Source organism: Antennarius striatus, chromosome 9 (assembly GCF_040054535.1).
Source record: "Antennarius striatus isolate MH-2024 chromosome 9, ASM4005453v1, whole genome shotgun sequence".
Taxonomy (NCBI): Eukaryota; Metazoa; Chordata; class Actinopteri; order Lophiiformes; family Antennariidae; genus Antennarius; species Antennarius striatus.
Window position 1 is genome coordinate 13221954 of NC_090784.1, and position 16071 is coordinate 13238024.

General features: G+C 37.7%; 1 protein-coding gene across 1 annotated transcript in view; it reads right to left on the bottom strand.

The window, feature by feature from the left end:
* si:dkey-233k19.3 (dynein axonemal heavy chain 11) overlaps positions 1-14481 on the bottom strand; it is a 41443-nt gene extending 26962 nt beyond the window's left edge. The window contains exons 1-41 of the mRNA XM_068324002.1: positions 14269-14481; positions 14003-14146; positions 13681-13874; positions 13396-13585; positions 13187-13286; positions 12849-13060; positions 12469-12687; positions 12214-12381; positions 11352-11468; positions 11122-11259; positions 10918-11033; positions 10597-10789; positions 10369-10473; positions 9845-10240; positions 9109-9441; positions 8510-8764; positions 8215-8384; positions 7912-8134; positions 7657-7773; positions 7445-7531; positions 7214-7372; positions 6920-7003; positions 6642-6800; positions 6425-6547; positions 6077-6199; positions 5290-5514; positions 5123-5214; positions 4906-5032; positions 4653-4805; positions 4331-4564; positions 3150-3281; positions 2369-2529; positions 2124-2280; positions 1873-2018; positions 1677-1793; positions 1462-1600; positions 1142-1234; positions 863-1057; positions 699-776; positions 476-608; positions 214-341 (exon numbers count right to left, since the gene is read on the bottom strand). Coding sequence (XP_068180103.1) covers positions 214-341; positions 476-608; positions 699-776; positions 863-1057; positions 1142-1234; positions 1462-1600; positions 1677-1793; positions 1873-2018; positions 2124-2280; positions 2369-2529; positions 3150-3281; positions 4331-4564; positions 4653-4805; positions 4906-5032; positions 5123-5214; positions 5290-5514; positions 6077-6199; positions 6425-6547; positions 6642-6800; positions 6920-7003; positions 7214-7372; positions 7445-7531; positions 7657-7773; positions 7912-8134; positions 8215-8384; positions 8510-8764; positions 9109-9441; positions 9845-10240; positions 10369-10473; positions 10597-10789; positions 10918-11033; positions 11122-11259; positions 11352-11468; positions 12214-12381; positions 12469-12687; positions 12849-13060; positions 13187-13286; positions 13396-13585; positions 13681-13874; positions 14003-14146; positions 14269-14481 — 6648 coding nt within the window. The remainder of the gene's footprint in view (positions 1-213; positions 342-475; positions 609-698; positions 777-862; positions 1058-1141; positions 1235-1461; positions 1601-1676; positions 1794-1872; positions 2019-2123; positions 2281-2368; positions 2530-3149; positions 3282-4330; positions 4565-4652; positions 4806-4905; positions 5033-5122; positions 5215-5289; positions 5515-6076; positions 6200-6424; positions 6548-6641; positions 6801-6919; positions 7004-7213; positions 7373-7444; positions 7532-7656; positions 7774-7911; positions 8135-8214; positions 8385-8509; positions 8765-9108; positions 9442-9844; positions 10241-10368; positions 10474-10596; positions 10790-10917; positions 11034-11121; positions 11260-11351; positions 11469-12213; positions 12382-12468; positions 12688-12848; positions 13061-13186; positions 13287-13395; positions 13586-13680; positions 13875-14002; positions 14147-14268) is intronic.
* Between the last annotated feature and the right edge of the window lie 1590 nt (positions 14482-16071).

The following is a 16071-nucleotide window of genomic DNA, read 5'->3' on the forward strand; positions in this document are numbered from 1 at the left end:
CATATCTCATCAGGTTTGACAGCCTTGCTTTAGGATATTTCACAGGCACAAGATTACAGTGACATGATTCATCACTCTGGAAAAAGACCTCCAAGTACTCGTACTGCAGGAAGTGATTGTCGAAGGAGGGGGAAAGAAACATCTTTTTCTATCTATACCACCTCGGTTGCTATGTGTTGTACAATAGTGAATGAGTGAACAGGAGGGAGGTACCTTGTTGTCATCCATCACTGTGTTGAGTGATTCAATCCACATCGGATCAATGTCTCCATCCAACACAATCCACTTAGGTCCTATGTGGGAGATGTTTGCTTGCTCTCGCATCAGTGATGAAAACAAACCTTACACAGAAAATGAAGAACATCAGTAACAACTGAGATTACAGGGCATAAGCACTCATTGCACCTAGTATCAATTAGCACTGGTTTATATGTTCCAAATGTTGCTTTTTTTTTAAAACGAAGCTCGAGTTTACCATCTTTCCACTCTCGGGTTGCCGGATGGATGAAGCCAAACAATTCATCTCTATCCACTGCCTTTGGATTGAGGTCATTCCATACCGGTTTTTTCCTCAGGTTTACATATGTTTTATAGAGAACCTTCACTATCTATTAAAAAGAAAATACCTGGCATTTGTTATACCTTACAAAAATAAACTGAACATTCCTATTCATTAATTTAAAGTAGTAAAATTCGACCTGGCTTTTTCCAGTCCCAGCATTTCCAAGAACAAAGACAGAATGACGCACTACCATTAGCTCCTCCAACTGCACCACCTGATAAAATAATGTTTTGGGGTTTTTTATTTTAAAAAAACATTCTCATTCACTTCCAAGCAGCTATGATCCACATCATGTCAAACCTTAAGAATGAATGTCTCCTCAGGCTGGAGTCCGAGCGCCACTGTGGTCTTTCGGACAGCTTTTTCAAATTCAGTGTCTCTCTCTCTCTCAACCTCCAGGCCCGGGAACAGATCTCCAAGCAATCCAAGGAAGATAGTCACATCATCTGTCACAATTTTAGGCATGTTGAAGTCCCTCATCGCACGCATAAGCACCTAAAAAAGTACGATGAAAGTAAAAAATATTCAAGACAGTCCATCCTACTCTTGTGGTTGTGAAATTAAACACACAAAACTCACCTGTTCCTCTGGTTTAGTCTTGTCTTTTCTTCTGAGTGCTCCTGCCACAACCAGAACAGATTTGACGGCACGCAACCCCCAATCATAGTGATCCTAATACACAAACAGCAAACAATAAATAAAATGCATTTTATTGTGTTTACCAAAAATCCCATGATACAACAGTACTAATATATATTTAATATATATTCTAATATATATTCTATATTTATTCATACATCGCCGTGCTCCTCAGGTATTGCTGAAAATATGTAATATTATTATTCTCTGCTAAAATACAACATTATCAAATATAATAAAACAAAGTCCTTCTGTCCTACCTGCTGGGAGAGCTGTTCTTTACAAAGAGAGTACAGACTAATGAATTTCCTGGCTAAAACCTTGGCACCACGGAAGCCCTCTGTGACTAACATTATCTCACAAATAAGCTCAGTGTCAGGCACCACCATTGCACAGGGTCTACAGTGGGACATAATGAGAACAGAATGAATTTAATGCTGAGTAATGGCACCTTTCAAATGTTACTGTATCTCACCTGAAAAGAGCCTTAAGGTTCTCAGGTAGCTCTGTTCTGCCTGTATACCCAGGGTTCATAGTGATGAAGATCCCCACAGAGGGTTTTAAGACAATGTCTTTATCCAAGAACAGAAACCTGTAATGTTGTGCAGGAAGTCAACTCTTTTTTCACTCATATGGCATAAAACATCATGCATTCAGCTCTGATAGTTTACCTTTCCTTTTTAGAGCGAATAGCATCTTGTATTGTTTTGACCTGCATTGCTACAACTGACAGAACATCCACAGCAATACGATTGAACTCATCAAAACAACCCCATGCTCCAGTTTGGGCAAGTCCCTTGTAGATGTTTCCAATAGACTAAGGAGAGACAAAACAATATATTTTCGATGTGAATTTTCATGTTTACTAAATTATCTTCTGACCAATAGGAAATAGCCTTGAACTGTCAGCTGAATTTCAAACCTTGTAGTCCATCTGTTCAGAACAGTTGAAGATGTATACCATGACACCCAAGGCCATACCAAGGTCCTTAGTTGTTTCAGTCTTCCCAGTTCCAGCAGGGCCTGCTGGGGCTCCACTCATGGTAAGATGGAGTGACTGAGTTAAGGTAATGTAGCACCTAAAATGGAATCAGAACATGCTTATTTGGAGTGCAAACTTTACAAACATAAATTTGAAAGAAAACAAAAAGATAGCAGCAGGGTTACCTGTCTGTCAAGGGAGTAATGACTAGACGAGGCTTATTTCCAAGATATTCATATGAATAAAGGAACTGGGCATCACAGATGTTAACAAAGCAGTGATGCTCCTGCTCATACCAGCAATGTCGGAGCTGAGAAAGCCACTGGAAGGCCTGTGAGGTGGTGACCTGTGAACAGAGGGCACTGTTTTAATGTTAAGATATCATATGTCACTGAAAATGTCAAAACCCATGTGTAGCTTGACATCATGTTGCGTGATACTAAGTGGATTTTCAAAAAACTACAGTTATCAGAAAACTACTATTATCAGAATTAAAAAGTTTAAATGTGGATATTCATGGCAGTGGTTCCTTCTGTGTTTAATTTAACCCCCAACAATACTTACAGTATTACAGTATCATAGTTATTCATAGTTATTCATGGCCCATGTGTAAACATTTGTATTCTATCAACAAATTCTTGTTGATATATTACCTGAGGCGAGTAGAATGTCCATAAATAGTTAAAATTCTATTCTGTTGTTATCTTACCCCATGGTCTATATTTTAGTCACAATAAACTTTATAAATTTTATATTGACAAGAAGTTTATTTCATCTAGTCAAGTATGATTAATGCGCTTTTTATAAAGTTTGAAATGTTACATATGGAATGTTACAATGAGGTATGTGATTTGATGTTAATTATATTCAAGCTAAAACTTCAACTATATGATTAGCGAAATGTGTTAATATCCCACAATTACCTCAGTCCCACTAAAGTGCTGAATATGGGACGACTGACTTTACCTTTTGGGCGATAAGGTTGGAAACAATGTCTCTCGCATGGACATCAATGGTGCATATTGTCATGATTTTCTGTCTGTCACCAGGGCTCAGCTCTCCCAGTAACATGTGAATCAACAAGTTTAGTTGAGATATCTGCAGAAAATTAGAAAAACAATTTACATTAAAAAATATTGAAGAAATTTTTCAATTGAAAGTATAGTTTAATCATCACACATGAAACTGAACTGGCAGCAATAACATTTCTCAATACAAAACTCCGGTCTCACTAAGTATTCAAGTCATTGAAACTTCAATCTTGTGGTCTTCTTTTCTTGTTTTAAGTAAAACATCACTGAATACATGCATTTGTCACTGATGCTGTATGACAGCAGATCCAATCAGTGGCGTAGCGTGAATAGAGGGAAAGATTATTCACGGAGCAACCAAGGACATGCCAACCTTAAATTGTGCTGATGAAACTGACAAGACTGATAATATAGTCGTGAGAATGTCTCTAACAGAGGCTCAACAAACTCAGCTCGGGACACTGACTCTGAGTGATTATGAAAAATGTGTCCATCAACTTAACCAGTTGTCACTTCACTCAAAGGTTACACACAAATCAATGTCATGTAATACTATATTTACATTAAATATTTACTAAAATGCCAATGTCTAAAGGAATTAAAATTACAGCAGAAGCAATCCCCTAAGATGACATTTTACCATAAAAACACAGATTTACTTCAACTATCAGGTTTTACATTAAAGGTGGTAATATTACTGATAATTTTATCATGAGATGTTTACACATTATGAAAGTTTTTGGAAGCCATTGTTTGTCATGGAGGTGTAACAGACCTAATGCTAATCCTTGAAAATATTCTACTTGTATATTCTTATTTTAAGATATTGTGTAAATCTATGAAAACTGTTCAATTCAACACAGTACACATTTTGGCATTTACAGATCTTTTAATGAACAGGGTGTATAAATATATATTAATGATATTATTCTTTTAAATTTGTGTGGTCCATGTTTAAAGTAAACCATCAAATAAGGTCTCTGAAACTGTACTCACAAAAACATATTTTGAAACATGGGTATTTTGTAATTTAGTCAGACTTCTTTTTTAAATATAATACAAATAATTCAAATAATACAAATTATATATGAAATTATAAAAACGTTTAAAGTATACCTGTTTCTTGTTGTAGTCTTTCAGAGCAGACTCAAATCCTTCCTGCAGTCTTCTAAAAACAAGTTCCATGTCATTGCTCCACCAGACCTGAGATCCAGTGAGTGCTACCTGGGCAGGGTAATCAAGTATCCACTGCTCTCTGGGCCGGTCCTCGTACACAGACACAGCCTCAGACAGGTGACCCCTGATGCATTCTTTCATTGATCTCTCAAGAATCGTAAGCCATGTTTCCACCTATTTTCAAGTGTTTTATAGTATATTAGGTTATTTAAAGCAAATGTGATAACTGATTCAGATTATATGATCGTCACTATAGTCTTACCGGCCCATGACAGCGACATTCAGTCTGGAATGGGACATATTCCTTCTCCTTGCTGTACATACCCACAGCAACTTTGGGGTTACCCATTTGATCGTTTTTGGCAAACTTAAGATCTGACATGTTGTCAAATAATTTTGAGAGATGGGCAGTTACCTGAAAAATATTGATTTTACTACAGACAGAATACTGGAACTGGTGACACAGGATAAGAAATAATCTCAATATAAAAAGGGTAAATTTCATATATATGCACCTCCCTAGGATGGCTCCCTTTGGAAAGGATGTCCAACAAGTCTGCAGACGAAATAAAGTAGAATCGGGGAAAGGCAAGTCTCTTTGTCTCAAGGTATTCAGCAAGAGCTTTTTCACACAATGTCAGTCTGTTAAAATAGAACATGAAAACAATGACTGCAAAACATTAAAATGGCACGCATATGATGAAAGTAACAAAAGCAAAGAAAGTGGAAAACCTTTTTAGTAGATTTTCTAATTTCTCAAGTAGAAGAGGTCTGTTGGTGGCTTCAATGACATTTTTAGTCAGAGCGATATCCAACATTAACTCCTAAAGAAACGAAAATCACTGTTTCACTGATGACATATGAATTTATATTACTTTATTACTATCTTGGGTTCAAACCTGAAATTCTGCATCTATTTCTCGGAATCTGTGTGCATCTGCAGGAAGCTGTTGGCAGATATCATCAAAACCTTTGAAGATGCTTTCCAAGTTGGTCCATGCCCTTTGGACCTCCATCCAGACCATCAGCACAGAGTCAGCCACAGTAAGTTGCTTCTGTAGTTGCACCACCTGGGACAGGAAGTGATCTACATGTTTGCTCTGAAAGATGCCTTGGAGCTGAACCTTTGGAATAAAAAAAATGAGGGAATGAATGAAGCTGGTCAAAAGATTTGGTTAAATGCAAAAATAAGGACCAAACTATCACAAATTCTGTGTCAAAAGAAATATAATTGGTAATCTTGACTTATTACAATTGTCACTTTAAGGTTACTGCTTTTCAACCTCAACAGCATGTCATGTCACAATCCTGTTTATCGGGGGAGGAAAAAAACCTGTTTACACAAAAATGGAGGCACTAAAGTGGCAAGACTTCTAATTGCCAGCTATAACACCCCCCCTGTGCATCTGGTATACATGTACAAAGACTACTACAACACAACAATAGCCTGTGTCTTACAGCAGCTATAAATCTACGGACTCAATAGGGACCTCTCTATTTTCAGTTGAGCTGTTAGACAGTCAGACGGTGCTGCCCCTTTCTGGACTCTCATCTCTATTCAGCACTTACAAATCAGTGCTGCTCTTGAGAATTGGGTTTTGTGCTTTAGAGCCACACTTTTCACTGCCAATATAGATCACACATAAAGTCTTAAATAGTATAAATATCAGTAAATTACATATTTACCTGGTGATCTTCAAGAATTTCAATAAGTTCCTCATCACATTTAAGCAGTGGCACAGAGGTTTGGTGATGACGTTCATATGAAAGCTCCAGCGATGCCCATGTTTTACTTATTTGCGTGACAACCTGATTTAAGAAGATAATGAATAACATACTGGTAACATTACTAAATACATACAGTCTTAATGAATATATAAATATTTTTGTATACATAACTGACTAACAAAAATCATGCGCCTATAAATTAGAAATCAAATCTTTCCCAGAAATCTTGTGTAGTCCAGTATTTTGTATTATATATTTGCATATTTTCATTGAACTAAACAGAAATGCATTAGTAACTGAGGGGACCTTCTCTATGGCCATTTCTTTAACTGCCGTATCCACAATGTTGCAAACTTCATCTTCCATTAAATAGAGCTCCAGAGCCAAGAGGTCTTCCAAGGTGGTACTGTCAGTCACATTGAAATCCATCTATTTAAAGAAAATACTGCTGTGAAGATTGCTGCCATATTGGAAAATAAGTACAGCTCTATGGTAAGACCCTCTGCTGAATGAAAGTATTCACCTGTGTTGCTCTACTTAACTGCACCCAGTGGCGTTCCCTAATTGCTTGATTCTGAAGCTGGCTCACGGCCCGCAGTGATGCCAACAGGTTCTTGACATAAAGATCTAACCCAGAATACACATCCCAACATCGAGCCTCTTTGTCAAGCTTCCGTATGTCCTGTAGGTAAATAAACACAATTAGTTATTAGGGGCATCTGTTACAAACAGCAATGGTGCATGACAGCGACACAGCAGGAGAGATGTGCTGGTGTAATGTAGTGCTGTTTGAGACCTCACCTTGGCAAAATGCCTTAATTCTGTATCCATCTGGTCCACGCTTATCTGCCTCCATTTTGTCATTGTGTAGTTTTCCACACTGCTCTGAATAGATAAAGATGAATTCTGAGGGGTCAATGGGCTGAGGATGCTTAATGGGAACATTCAGAGGAAACAGGGTATTCAAAGAATCAATGACAGCCTTGCAAGGTTTATTGAGCTGTTGTGGTTTTGTAGTAGCACACTGAAGCATTTAGCTGTATTTCAATGTGTAACAGAATAATAATAGTATACAAAATATATTCAGCCACTTACTTGCACAACCACCACCATGTCCCACAGTTCTTTGAGGATGGTGATCTCTCGTCTGCAGAGTTTGATTTCTCTATAGTCTGGCATTGTTACCTCAAAGAGATTTGTGGATTCCTGCAGCTCTGCTAACTCTTTCTCCATGTCTCGAATTGCTTTTTCATACTAGAATAAAATAACAATTGTTACCTAAAGCATAGACTAGGATGTTATTCTACTACTGTAATCAACTCCTACTTTGTCCAGGCTGATGTAGGGACACACTGCATGGTAACTGAAAGGCACCGATGTCCTGAACATTTCCAAGAATTTGAATTGTTTCACCTGAAAAAAATATTTACCACTTAAATGATCCTCACATTGGAGTTTAGATTACAATAGCTTCAATATTGTTTTGATATAATATCATATCATTTCACTAAAAAAGAAGAACTAAAGTGACTTGTCACCTCAAATGTCATGCATTGTTTCCGTAAAATCAGCACTTCTGCATTCTGCATGGTCGCTACCTCATGCCTCACTTTTAAGGCCAGTTTTTTGGCCCCACTCCAGGTTTCAGGAAGTTCCTACAAAGACAGAATTACTGTGTGAATTTTTTTTCACACAGAGATTCTCAATAATTCTCAATTTCATCACATCATCATTTTAATGTAGTCCTGGAAAGGGGGAGACAGGAGGAGCAGCAATATGTTTTTTTCCCTTACCTCCATCTGAGAATAGGCTTGGTGGGGTATAATCACTCCATATTGTTCTAGGAGGATTATTGTGTCTCTGAGAGGCTCAAACATTTTGTCCGTTGCTTCTTGTCTGTCCCTAACGGCAGACAGGAGTCTCATCACCTCCACCAACCTACAATGGTTTTTATTAGCCAGAGGCTGTCCTAGACCTTCAGCAGTCGCTCGGACAAAATTCTGCAGCTCATCAAGACTGGATTGAAATAAATGTAGAGCGAGAAATTAAATTTCAATTTGTTCTGTATTCAATACCTGTAAAGAAATCAAATTTACCTTTTAGTTACATACGACAGGAGATGTTCTTTAAAAAGCCAGCTCCATTTCTTTAAAGTGTTTAGGAGGCTCACTTTAAAGAATCTAATGTCCACCCGAAACCAACCATTGAATACTGTGAAGTCCTCAAGTTTGAAGATTTCAGTATAAAGATGATCATAGTGGTCTATCTGTAAAATGAAGACCACAGCAAAGATTACACAGCAGGTGTATGGGAAGATGTTAAAATCCTCATTACATCTTCCCATACACCTCCAGACACTTGTGGGAAGGGGATTCATAAAAATCATTATACCTGTTCTCTGAAGTTATCAATAGTAGGTGGTATCTCAGGGAGTATGTCTGCTCCATACGCCTCCATGTCTTCAGGTGTGAGTACACATCCGTACCGGAGAAACTGGCTGAGGAACTCAGCCCTGTTATCTTGCCAGAGATTGGCGTAGCTGTCAAACTTTCTCTGGTAATTTATTGCTTTCTTGAGGACGTTCTCCACTCGCTCCATTATGTCTTGTCTCAGGTCCAACAAATCTAGCATGTCATCCATTAAATCCTGTAAGAGTTATATTACATTACATCTAACATGTGGAAGATCCAATATTTGTAGAGGAATACACTGTATGTGTAGGACATTTTGTATTTCTTTTTGTTGGGTGGGGGGTGGTATTTATTTTTTGGACCTTAAAACCCCTCATTACATCTCACATCTACTCTTACTCTCTTTTGTCTCACCATTATCACATACAGTATAGTGTACAATGCAGGGCTGATAAATAAACCCTATTCATTTGAGAATTTTACAAACTAATATTCAAGTCTTTCATGTTGTGGCCCGTCCAGCACATAAAAAAGCAGCATTATTTTTAAAGGTAATAATACCAAAAACTGCTGCCCTACCTGGTAGCTCTCCATGCCAAGATGAACAGCTACTCTGTTGATATTCACTGAAGTCTTGAATATGTCTCCAACCAGTCCTTCTATCAGTTCATAAAGGTCGTCCCCTGCATCTTTTTCCAGTGAGGGTTGAAAGATCATTCCTGTGCTACTCAGCAACAACTGTGCCTCAAACAAAGGTGTTTGATTTGGCCATGGTTCCATGTTTTCTGCAAAGAACTGGAGCGAGCTTCTAATGTAGCTGAAAAGCCCCTCTACCACCATGTCATCCACAAACTCCAGGTAAGACTGCCATGAATCTGACAGAGATTCACAGTGGAAAAGCCCCATATTCTCCTGATGCAAACAAAAGATATGAAAGCAATAGTGAGCAGATAGTGTCTGCTTTACCTGAATAATTCTTATTTCCAAAGATAATACAGAAGTACATCACAAACTAACAACAGAAAAAAGCTGGACTGAGTGTATTTCACAAAATAGATTACCATATCTGCATTATCTTATATAGGAATACTGAATTCAAAGGCAAAAACAGAATGCAAACTGTTAAATTAATTACATGGAAATATACAAAATTGAATGTTTTAATTTTCTGTGTTCAGAATTTTCATTTAAATATTACAATCTGTCTCCATCACAAGGTTTCATAACTCTGACAATAATTCAGTCCATTTCAGGTTGTTTACAATTGTTTAAATCTAAAACATATAAGACTGATTATAAATCATGCCACATTCACCTCTATTAATTTGTGGATACATTCTCCATCCTTCTTCATGGAACTATACTTCTTTTTAACACAGTCTTCCCTGTCCTCTAGTTGTATTAGGGACCCTTTCTTGTTGTCCTTCCTGCAAAACATAGTCTGTTTGCTCCATCCTTTCATAATTGACTGGACGGTTTCACAGTTTTCCTTGGACCTGCTAACACGGTATGAAAGGTCATGAACCAAGTCTTTGGTGGTACTGATAAAGGTCCAGCAGTCTGGATCCTGCCATGTCAGTTCACACTCTGCTCTTGTCAACTGCAGGTCAATGAAATCAAGCTCAGCACTTATAAGAGGGAGTTCCACCGATAGCGTGGTCTGCCTTAGCCTGTTGTACCATTGTACCACCAGCTGCAGACTGTTAACATACTGGAAAAGACAGAAATTATATATCTCAAGGTACAGATTACGAAGACAATAAAAGTGAGACAAATCACTGGTTGTATAACTCAAGATGCATGCTTGTGAGTGACCTCATTTTCATGTTAAACTTTTACCTTTGTGAACATGAAACGTTTATCAAAAACAGCCCTGGCAGCTGCCGGGATGTTGATCTTACGGAGAGTTTGAATGTACACAACATCTTTCAAGACTTCAGTCAACTGAGGAATAAAAGGAAATAATGGTTAGTTAACCCATAAACTATATGTTAAAAAGAAAATATTCATTTGAAGAAATTTGCCCACTCATAGCTCTCTAGGTAGCTGAGACATCGAATCAATTACCTTGGGGTTGAAGTTGACTGAGATCAGGTTAGCAATATTTCTGGATAGAAGGGGCTGGTTCAAGTTGATCAGGCACATCTGTTCCAAACCTTGACACCAGTCAGAGTATATTCCCTCCTCATATTGGTCCAGGAGACTCAGCATCTCAATGTACATGCCGTACTCCTTTTCCAGCTCTATACCTGCTGCAGAGCTAAGAAATTATGCACAATTAGACTCTGAACCTTACTTGAAATCTCTTGTTCTGTCTAGATATCTTTCTATCTATGTATTGTAATTAAATAAATGATTCACTAGAAACAGTTGCATGATTTTTCTCACATGTCAAACAGTAATCTGATGTTTTCCCATGGTGTTTGAATGCGTTCTCTGAGCATTTTTGCCCACTTCAAAGCTCCAGCTGTGTGAGTCATATTTTTACTCAGCCCACTGTCCACCTACAAAGAAAACACAGAGAAAAAGTTGCTAAACTGGCTAAATGTACTTTAATTATTTACTGCTTATATTTCGTGTGTCTTCCAGTACCTTACTGAGCTGGGATTTAAACAAACTTTTACATTTCCCCAGCTCTTCAGTGAAATAATGCTGCAGTAGAATGAAGTTGAGACTGAATATTTGTCGAATTTTTCTTCTTTCCAAGAAGGGCCCAACAATGGTAAGTAGCTTCAAGGCAAACAAAGATGTTGGTGTCCTGCTTGATAGCATTGTCACTCACCATCCACACAACCATCATTCTGTTACCCAGTCTTACGTACTTTAAATGCTGATTCCAGTCCAGAGCAATCTTTAAAGGCCAAGCAGAGGATGTTGGCAAAGCGGCATTCAAAGTCCACAATCCTCACTTTGAAATCCTTGTACTCATTTTCAAATTCCTTATAAGAAAATTAATGTTTAACACCAGTTAATGATGGACTCCCGTGTAAAATTAAACTTTGCCTGAGATTGCATAATTAATAATGGATACAACAAATCTCACCCACTGATTTGCAGACGCCTGCTTATCACCATGTTGATTTGTCTTTTTTGATTATGTCTTTCGTCTTATGAATACAACCATAGAAAACTACCAATATAAAATATATGTGCATCTGTTTGAGTATAGTATATCACATCTCAAAATGCAAATAGGGGGAGCTATTGATCGAAGTTAAAGGCATGGACTGAAACTGAATTCTAATTCAAAGTATATAATTTAATTTTTTTTAAATTCTTTTGTTTCCAGTCACTTTTTAGACATAAAGTTTTAGACAGGCTATAGCCTGAAAAGTGACTGTGTTGGCAAAATTATATGTTGGAAGGGAGGACAGCTATATTGACCACAAATATAATATTATAATTGCATGAGCACATAATTCATAGTTTGTGTACAGTATATATTTCAGTAAGTATAAGCCAGCCAGTCTTTAAACCTGATCTGAACTATTTTCACTTCACTTGCTGCTGCTCTCAATATAGGGTTAACAGGAAAAATGTATTTAATACAAAACAATTGAAAAATACGGTAAAATTAACAGATATAAGTACATCAATGATCACACACTTTGACTGTCTACTGGCTTTCCACGATAATACTTTCCAACATATATGACTGCTGAAAAAAGGAGAAAAAAAATTCACCTTAGACTGTAAGTCCAGTGGACTGTTTTCACTGTCCCTCAATGCTTGGCAGTTGTTATTGAACTCTCTGAAAATCTGAGCAGCGTGCTCACTATAGAGCTTGCCTTTAAGTCCACCAAATTCTAGCTTCTCCATCCTCTGAAAGTCCAGCATTATTTCTGCAAAGTCCTGAAAAGATAATAAGATAATAAGAACCAAAGTCACATAATATTAAGACCTCACTGTGAAGCATGAAAAGCCAAAAACTGATCTCACCTCCAGCTGTAGCATTCGATTAAGGAACTGGTTGAAATTTGAAAAAATCATGGCAGATGGGAAATCCCAGGGTGCGTGTTTCGCATGATTAGCCAACCGCTTCCGCTGGGTCTGGTAACTGTCTCTGAAACATCCAAAGACCTTTATCACCTTCCTCACCATTTGCAGACTTTCCTCTGTGTCCTCTTTGAGTAGATTTGTGGATAGGTATGTACAAGCCTAAAAGGCAGACATTTTTATCTGTTATTTGGCCATACAAAGAGGTAAGGCCTAAAGTTAAAATAATTATGACTGACTAATATCAAGACAGCAAGAACAAAACATTATTCACTACAATATTCCAGGTTTTTCAAATGATACTCTTTTGAAACTTCCCCAACCTGTTGAATTAGCATGTTGCAAAGTTCTTGCAGTAACACCACAATGTGTGCTGGTCTTTGATAAGATTGGCAATTGGTCCAGATAAGGTAGAGTGTGTGGAACAGTGCAGGGATGAAGATCTCAAAGCAGGAAAACCCTTCCTTTTCCAGTAGAGACAGTTGTGCGTCCAGTGGCTGCAGGTGAAGTTCTATGTCCTGGGCTTCTTGGAGTGCTTGTGATTGAGATTTTTTTTTCAATTAAAACATAATCAGTTTAAGTATATAATAAATTTTGTTAATGTACTGAAATCTAATCTATCAGACATTTGATACAGTATTTTTTGCCGGGTTAATCTTACCATCAAATACATTTCCAATTAGAGTCTTGATTGCTGGATGATAGCTACTATCGATCAGCTCCAACATTTTTACCATTTTCTGCACAATTGGACTCTGAAGCTACGAGGAAAAACACCAAACACTAACAGATTGTGGAAGGACAGGAGATGAAATAAAAAATAACAAATTCATTATTTTACTAATGATCCAAAGGGGGAGTGTAAGATACCTGGTGATAGATGTTCTGTATATTGCTCTTCCTTGAAGTCCAAAACTTCAACTCTGCATTAGGCCCAGGATTACAGCCTTTTATAAATCGATCTGAGGGATCCTCATTTAAGATTTTCTGGATCAGATTGGTCCAGTTGATGACAAGGGTCTCTATGACATGGGACAGTGCCCTGTCATGGTTATTGTACCTGAGTGTCACAAAGTTCAAAGCTCGTCCATACTTTGATTCTTACTTACATGCAAATCAAACAAGACTCTTGTCTAAAATCTAAAAAATTCTTACGTTTTACAGATGTTGTACGCGTTTTCTATCCAATCTGTCACAGTTGGGATAGGAAGAACAGTTTTCCCTAAAACCTGCCCTCGTATGATTAACATCCTATGGCACAAACGCTCAACATGTTGAACGATGTCTTCAGACATGAGATTTGGCCACATCAGATGATTTTTGTTGTTTGACAGCAGTGGAGCACACACCTTGTGAAGAGACACAGACTTGATTCACCAAAGGCTCACAATGACAAGCTAGAAATCTGCATAACAAAAATAATTGATAGCATGCTGATTTTAGGAGACAGGTGTTTAGTGGAGGACAAAACAATCACCTCCTCGACTGTGCTCAACAGCTGCAGTAATGGCAATGGAGACAGGAGTCCAAAAAGCAGATGTTCCCTACAGTTTTCAACGCTGATTGTACCTAATGTCTTTTTGAGAATATAGATCTGCTTGTCTGGGGCAACAGGAGGTGCCTAAAACAAAGATATGTTACCTGCAGGCCAACACATCTAGCCAATTATCTTTGGATTTCAATTGTATTTAAATTAATAATATAATGAAAACTTTTGCATTAAAGATTATGTAACAACCATACCTCATGAGAAGCAGTCAAACATGTTTTTGTTGATGAGAAAAATATAACAGACTCCCTGTCGAAGAAGGTTTTCAGGATAGTTTGAAACTCCTCGTTGACAGCAAACTTCTCCCATGTTTGACCGTCAATTCGCAGCAACTCAACAACCCTCCTCTCGACAAACTTCACCCTGACGTCTTCCAGAAAAGAAGCCACGTTTTCCTCGTCGGACATGGTTGCTTTACGGCCGAGACATACTTCCCTCAGGTTGAAATTTAAAACTCCAAGTTAAAGTAGTTTGAGTTACTAACACCGTCTGCGAAGAAGGCTGTCACGAGCCTCAAGGGTCTGGGGGCGGGTCAGCGTTCGGTTGCTTAGCAACAGCCCACCATCCTCAAACACTGTCCGGAATGTACTGTATGCTTGACTGAATGCCGAAGCTTTTGTGTAAAGTTTGAGTACAAGCTCAATCAACTCACTGCAATTCCAATGATTTTCAATATTACAGTGATTGTGTTTCATCTCGAAATGTTGGATAGGCAGAAGCTGTAATCCTCCACAGACTGCAGTAAAGTGATGTCCGTGTTTCTCTTTTAAATGTTGTCTTAGCAGCAGAGGACTTTTCCCAGCAACTTCCTTTTACAAGGGGCTTTATAACAACTCAGGCCAGGGCAGTTTAAGATTATTGGGAGTGTCTTGAAAATTTCAATAAAATACAATTATCAAGGGAGAAAACTACAAATATGAAAAGACTCAGCACGCTCCTTCAGGGATATATATTTCATAAGAGTGAGAACATTAGACAGTTAAGTTGACCCTCTTAATTGTAATTCTTATTTTCAATAGTGAATGTGCATATTTTCAAAACGCACCTTTCTTCTGCCTTTCCTCAACGAAAGGCAGAAGAAAGTTCTTATTTTGTCATATATTCTTTCGGAACTAGATTAATGTTAAATGTATTAAATACATTTATTGCATGACTACTTGAAGTCTCAAGCACAAGCCAGTGTCTTCTTGTGCCGGTCCCAAGCCCAGATAAATAAATAAATAGATAAATAAATAGATAGTTACAGTATATATATATATATATATATATAGAGAGAGAGAGAGAGAGAGAGAGAGAGAGAGAGAGAGAGAGAGAGAGAGAGAGAGAGAGAGAGAGAGAGAGAGAGAGAGAGAGAGAGAGAAATGCATCAATTCTTCAGTCTCTGTCATAGTTGCCGTTGCTGTGGGTTGCGTTGGACAAAACAAATGGTCACTGCTGGAATTTAATTGTTTGATTCCTTGCAACACACACTCTTAATTAAGGAACAAGCAGTTAAATAATCTGGGATGTGAATTGCTTTATTTTGGCTAAATGTCTAAAAATTCACTCAAGATAACATAAAGTTGTATGTTGATGATGGTCATGTTTCTGATTGTGATCATGAATTTTTGTAAACAAACATTTGAGATTTCTGTCTATTCATGGTAAAATGACATTTGTGCTAAAATTCCTCAAAGGGGAGGTCATAGTCTTTGATCATTATTATGCATGTCAATATGATCCCTTTTAATAGCAGTGGAGCAGATGCAGACATAGTCTTTGAGTTACACTTTGGGAACGAAATGTAACAGAGATAAATGGATGAATGGATAGTTACTATTTCAAGCACATGTAATTTGTTACAAAATCTGTTTTTTATTATACCTGCACTAGAAGAGTAGGGATTCCTGCTCAACCTAACCAACTTTTAAAATGCATGTAATGGAGAAAATTCTGAAGAGGTCCAATTTCCAACAATATTTGTGGCATACAGTCTGTCTGAAAATGTCATCAAAACT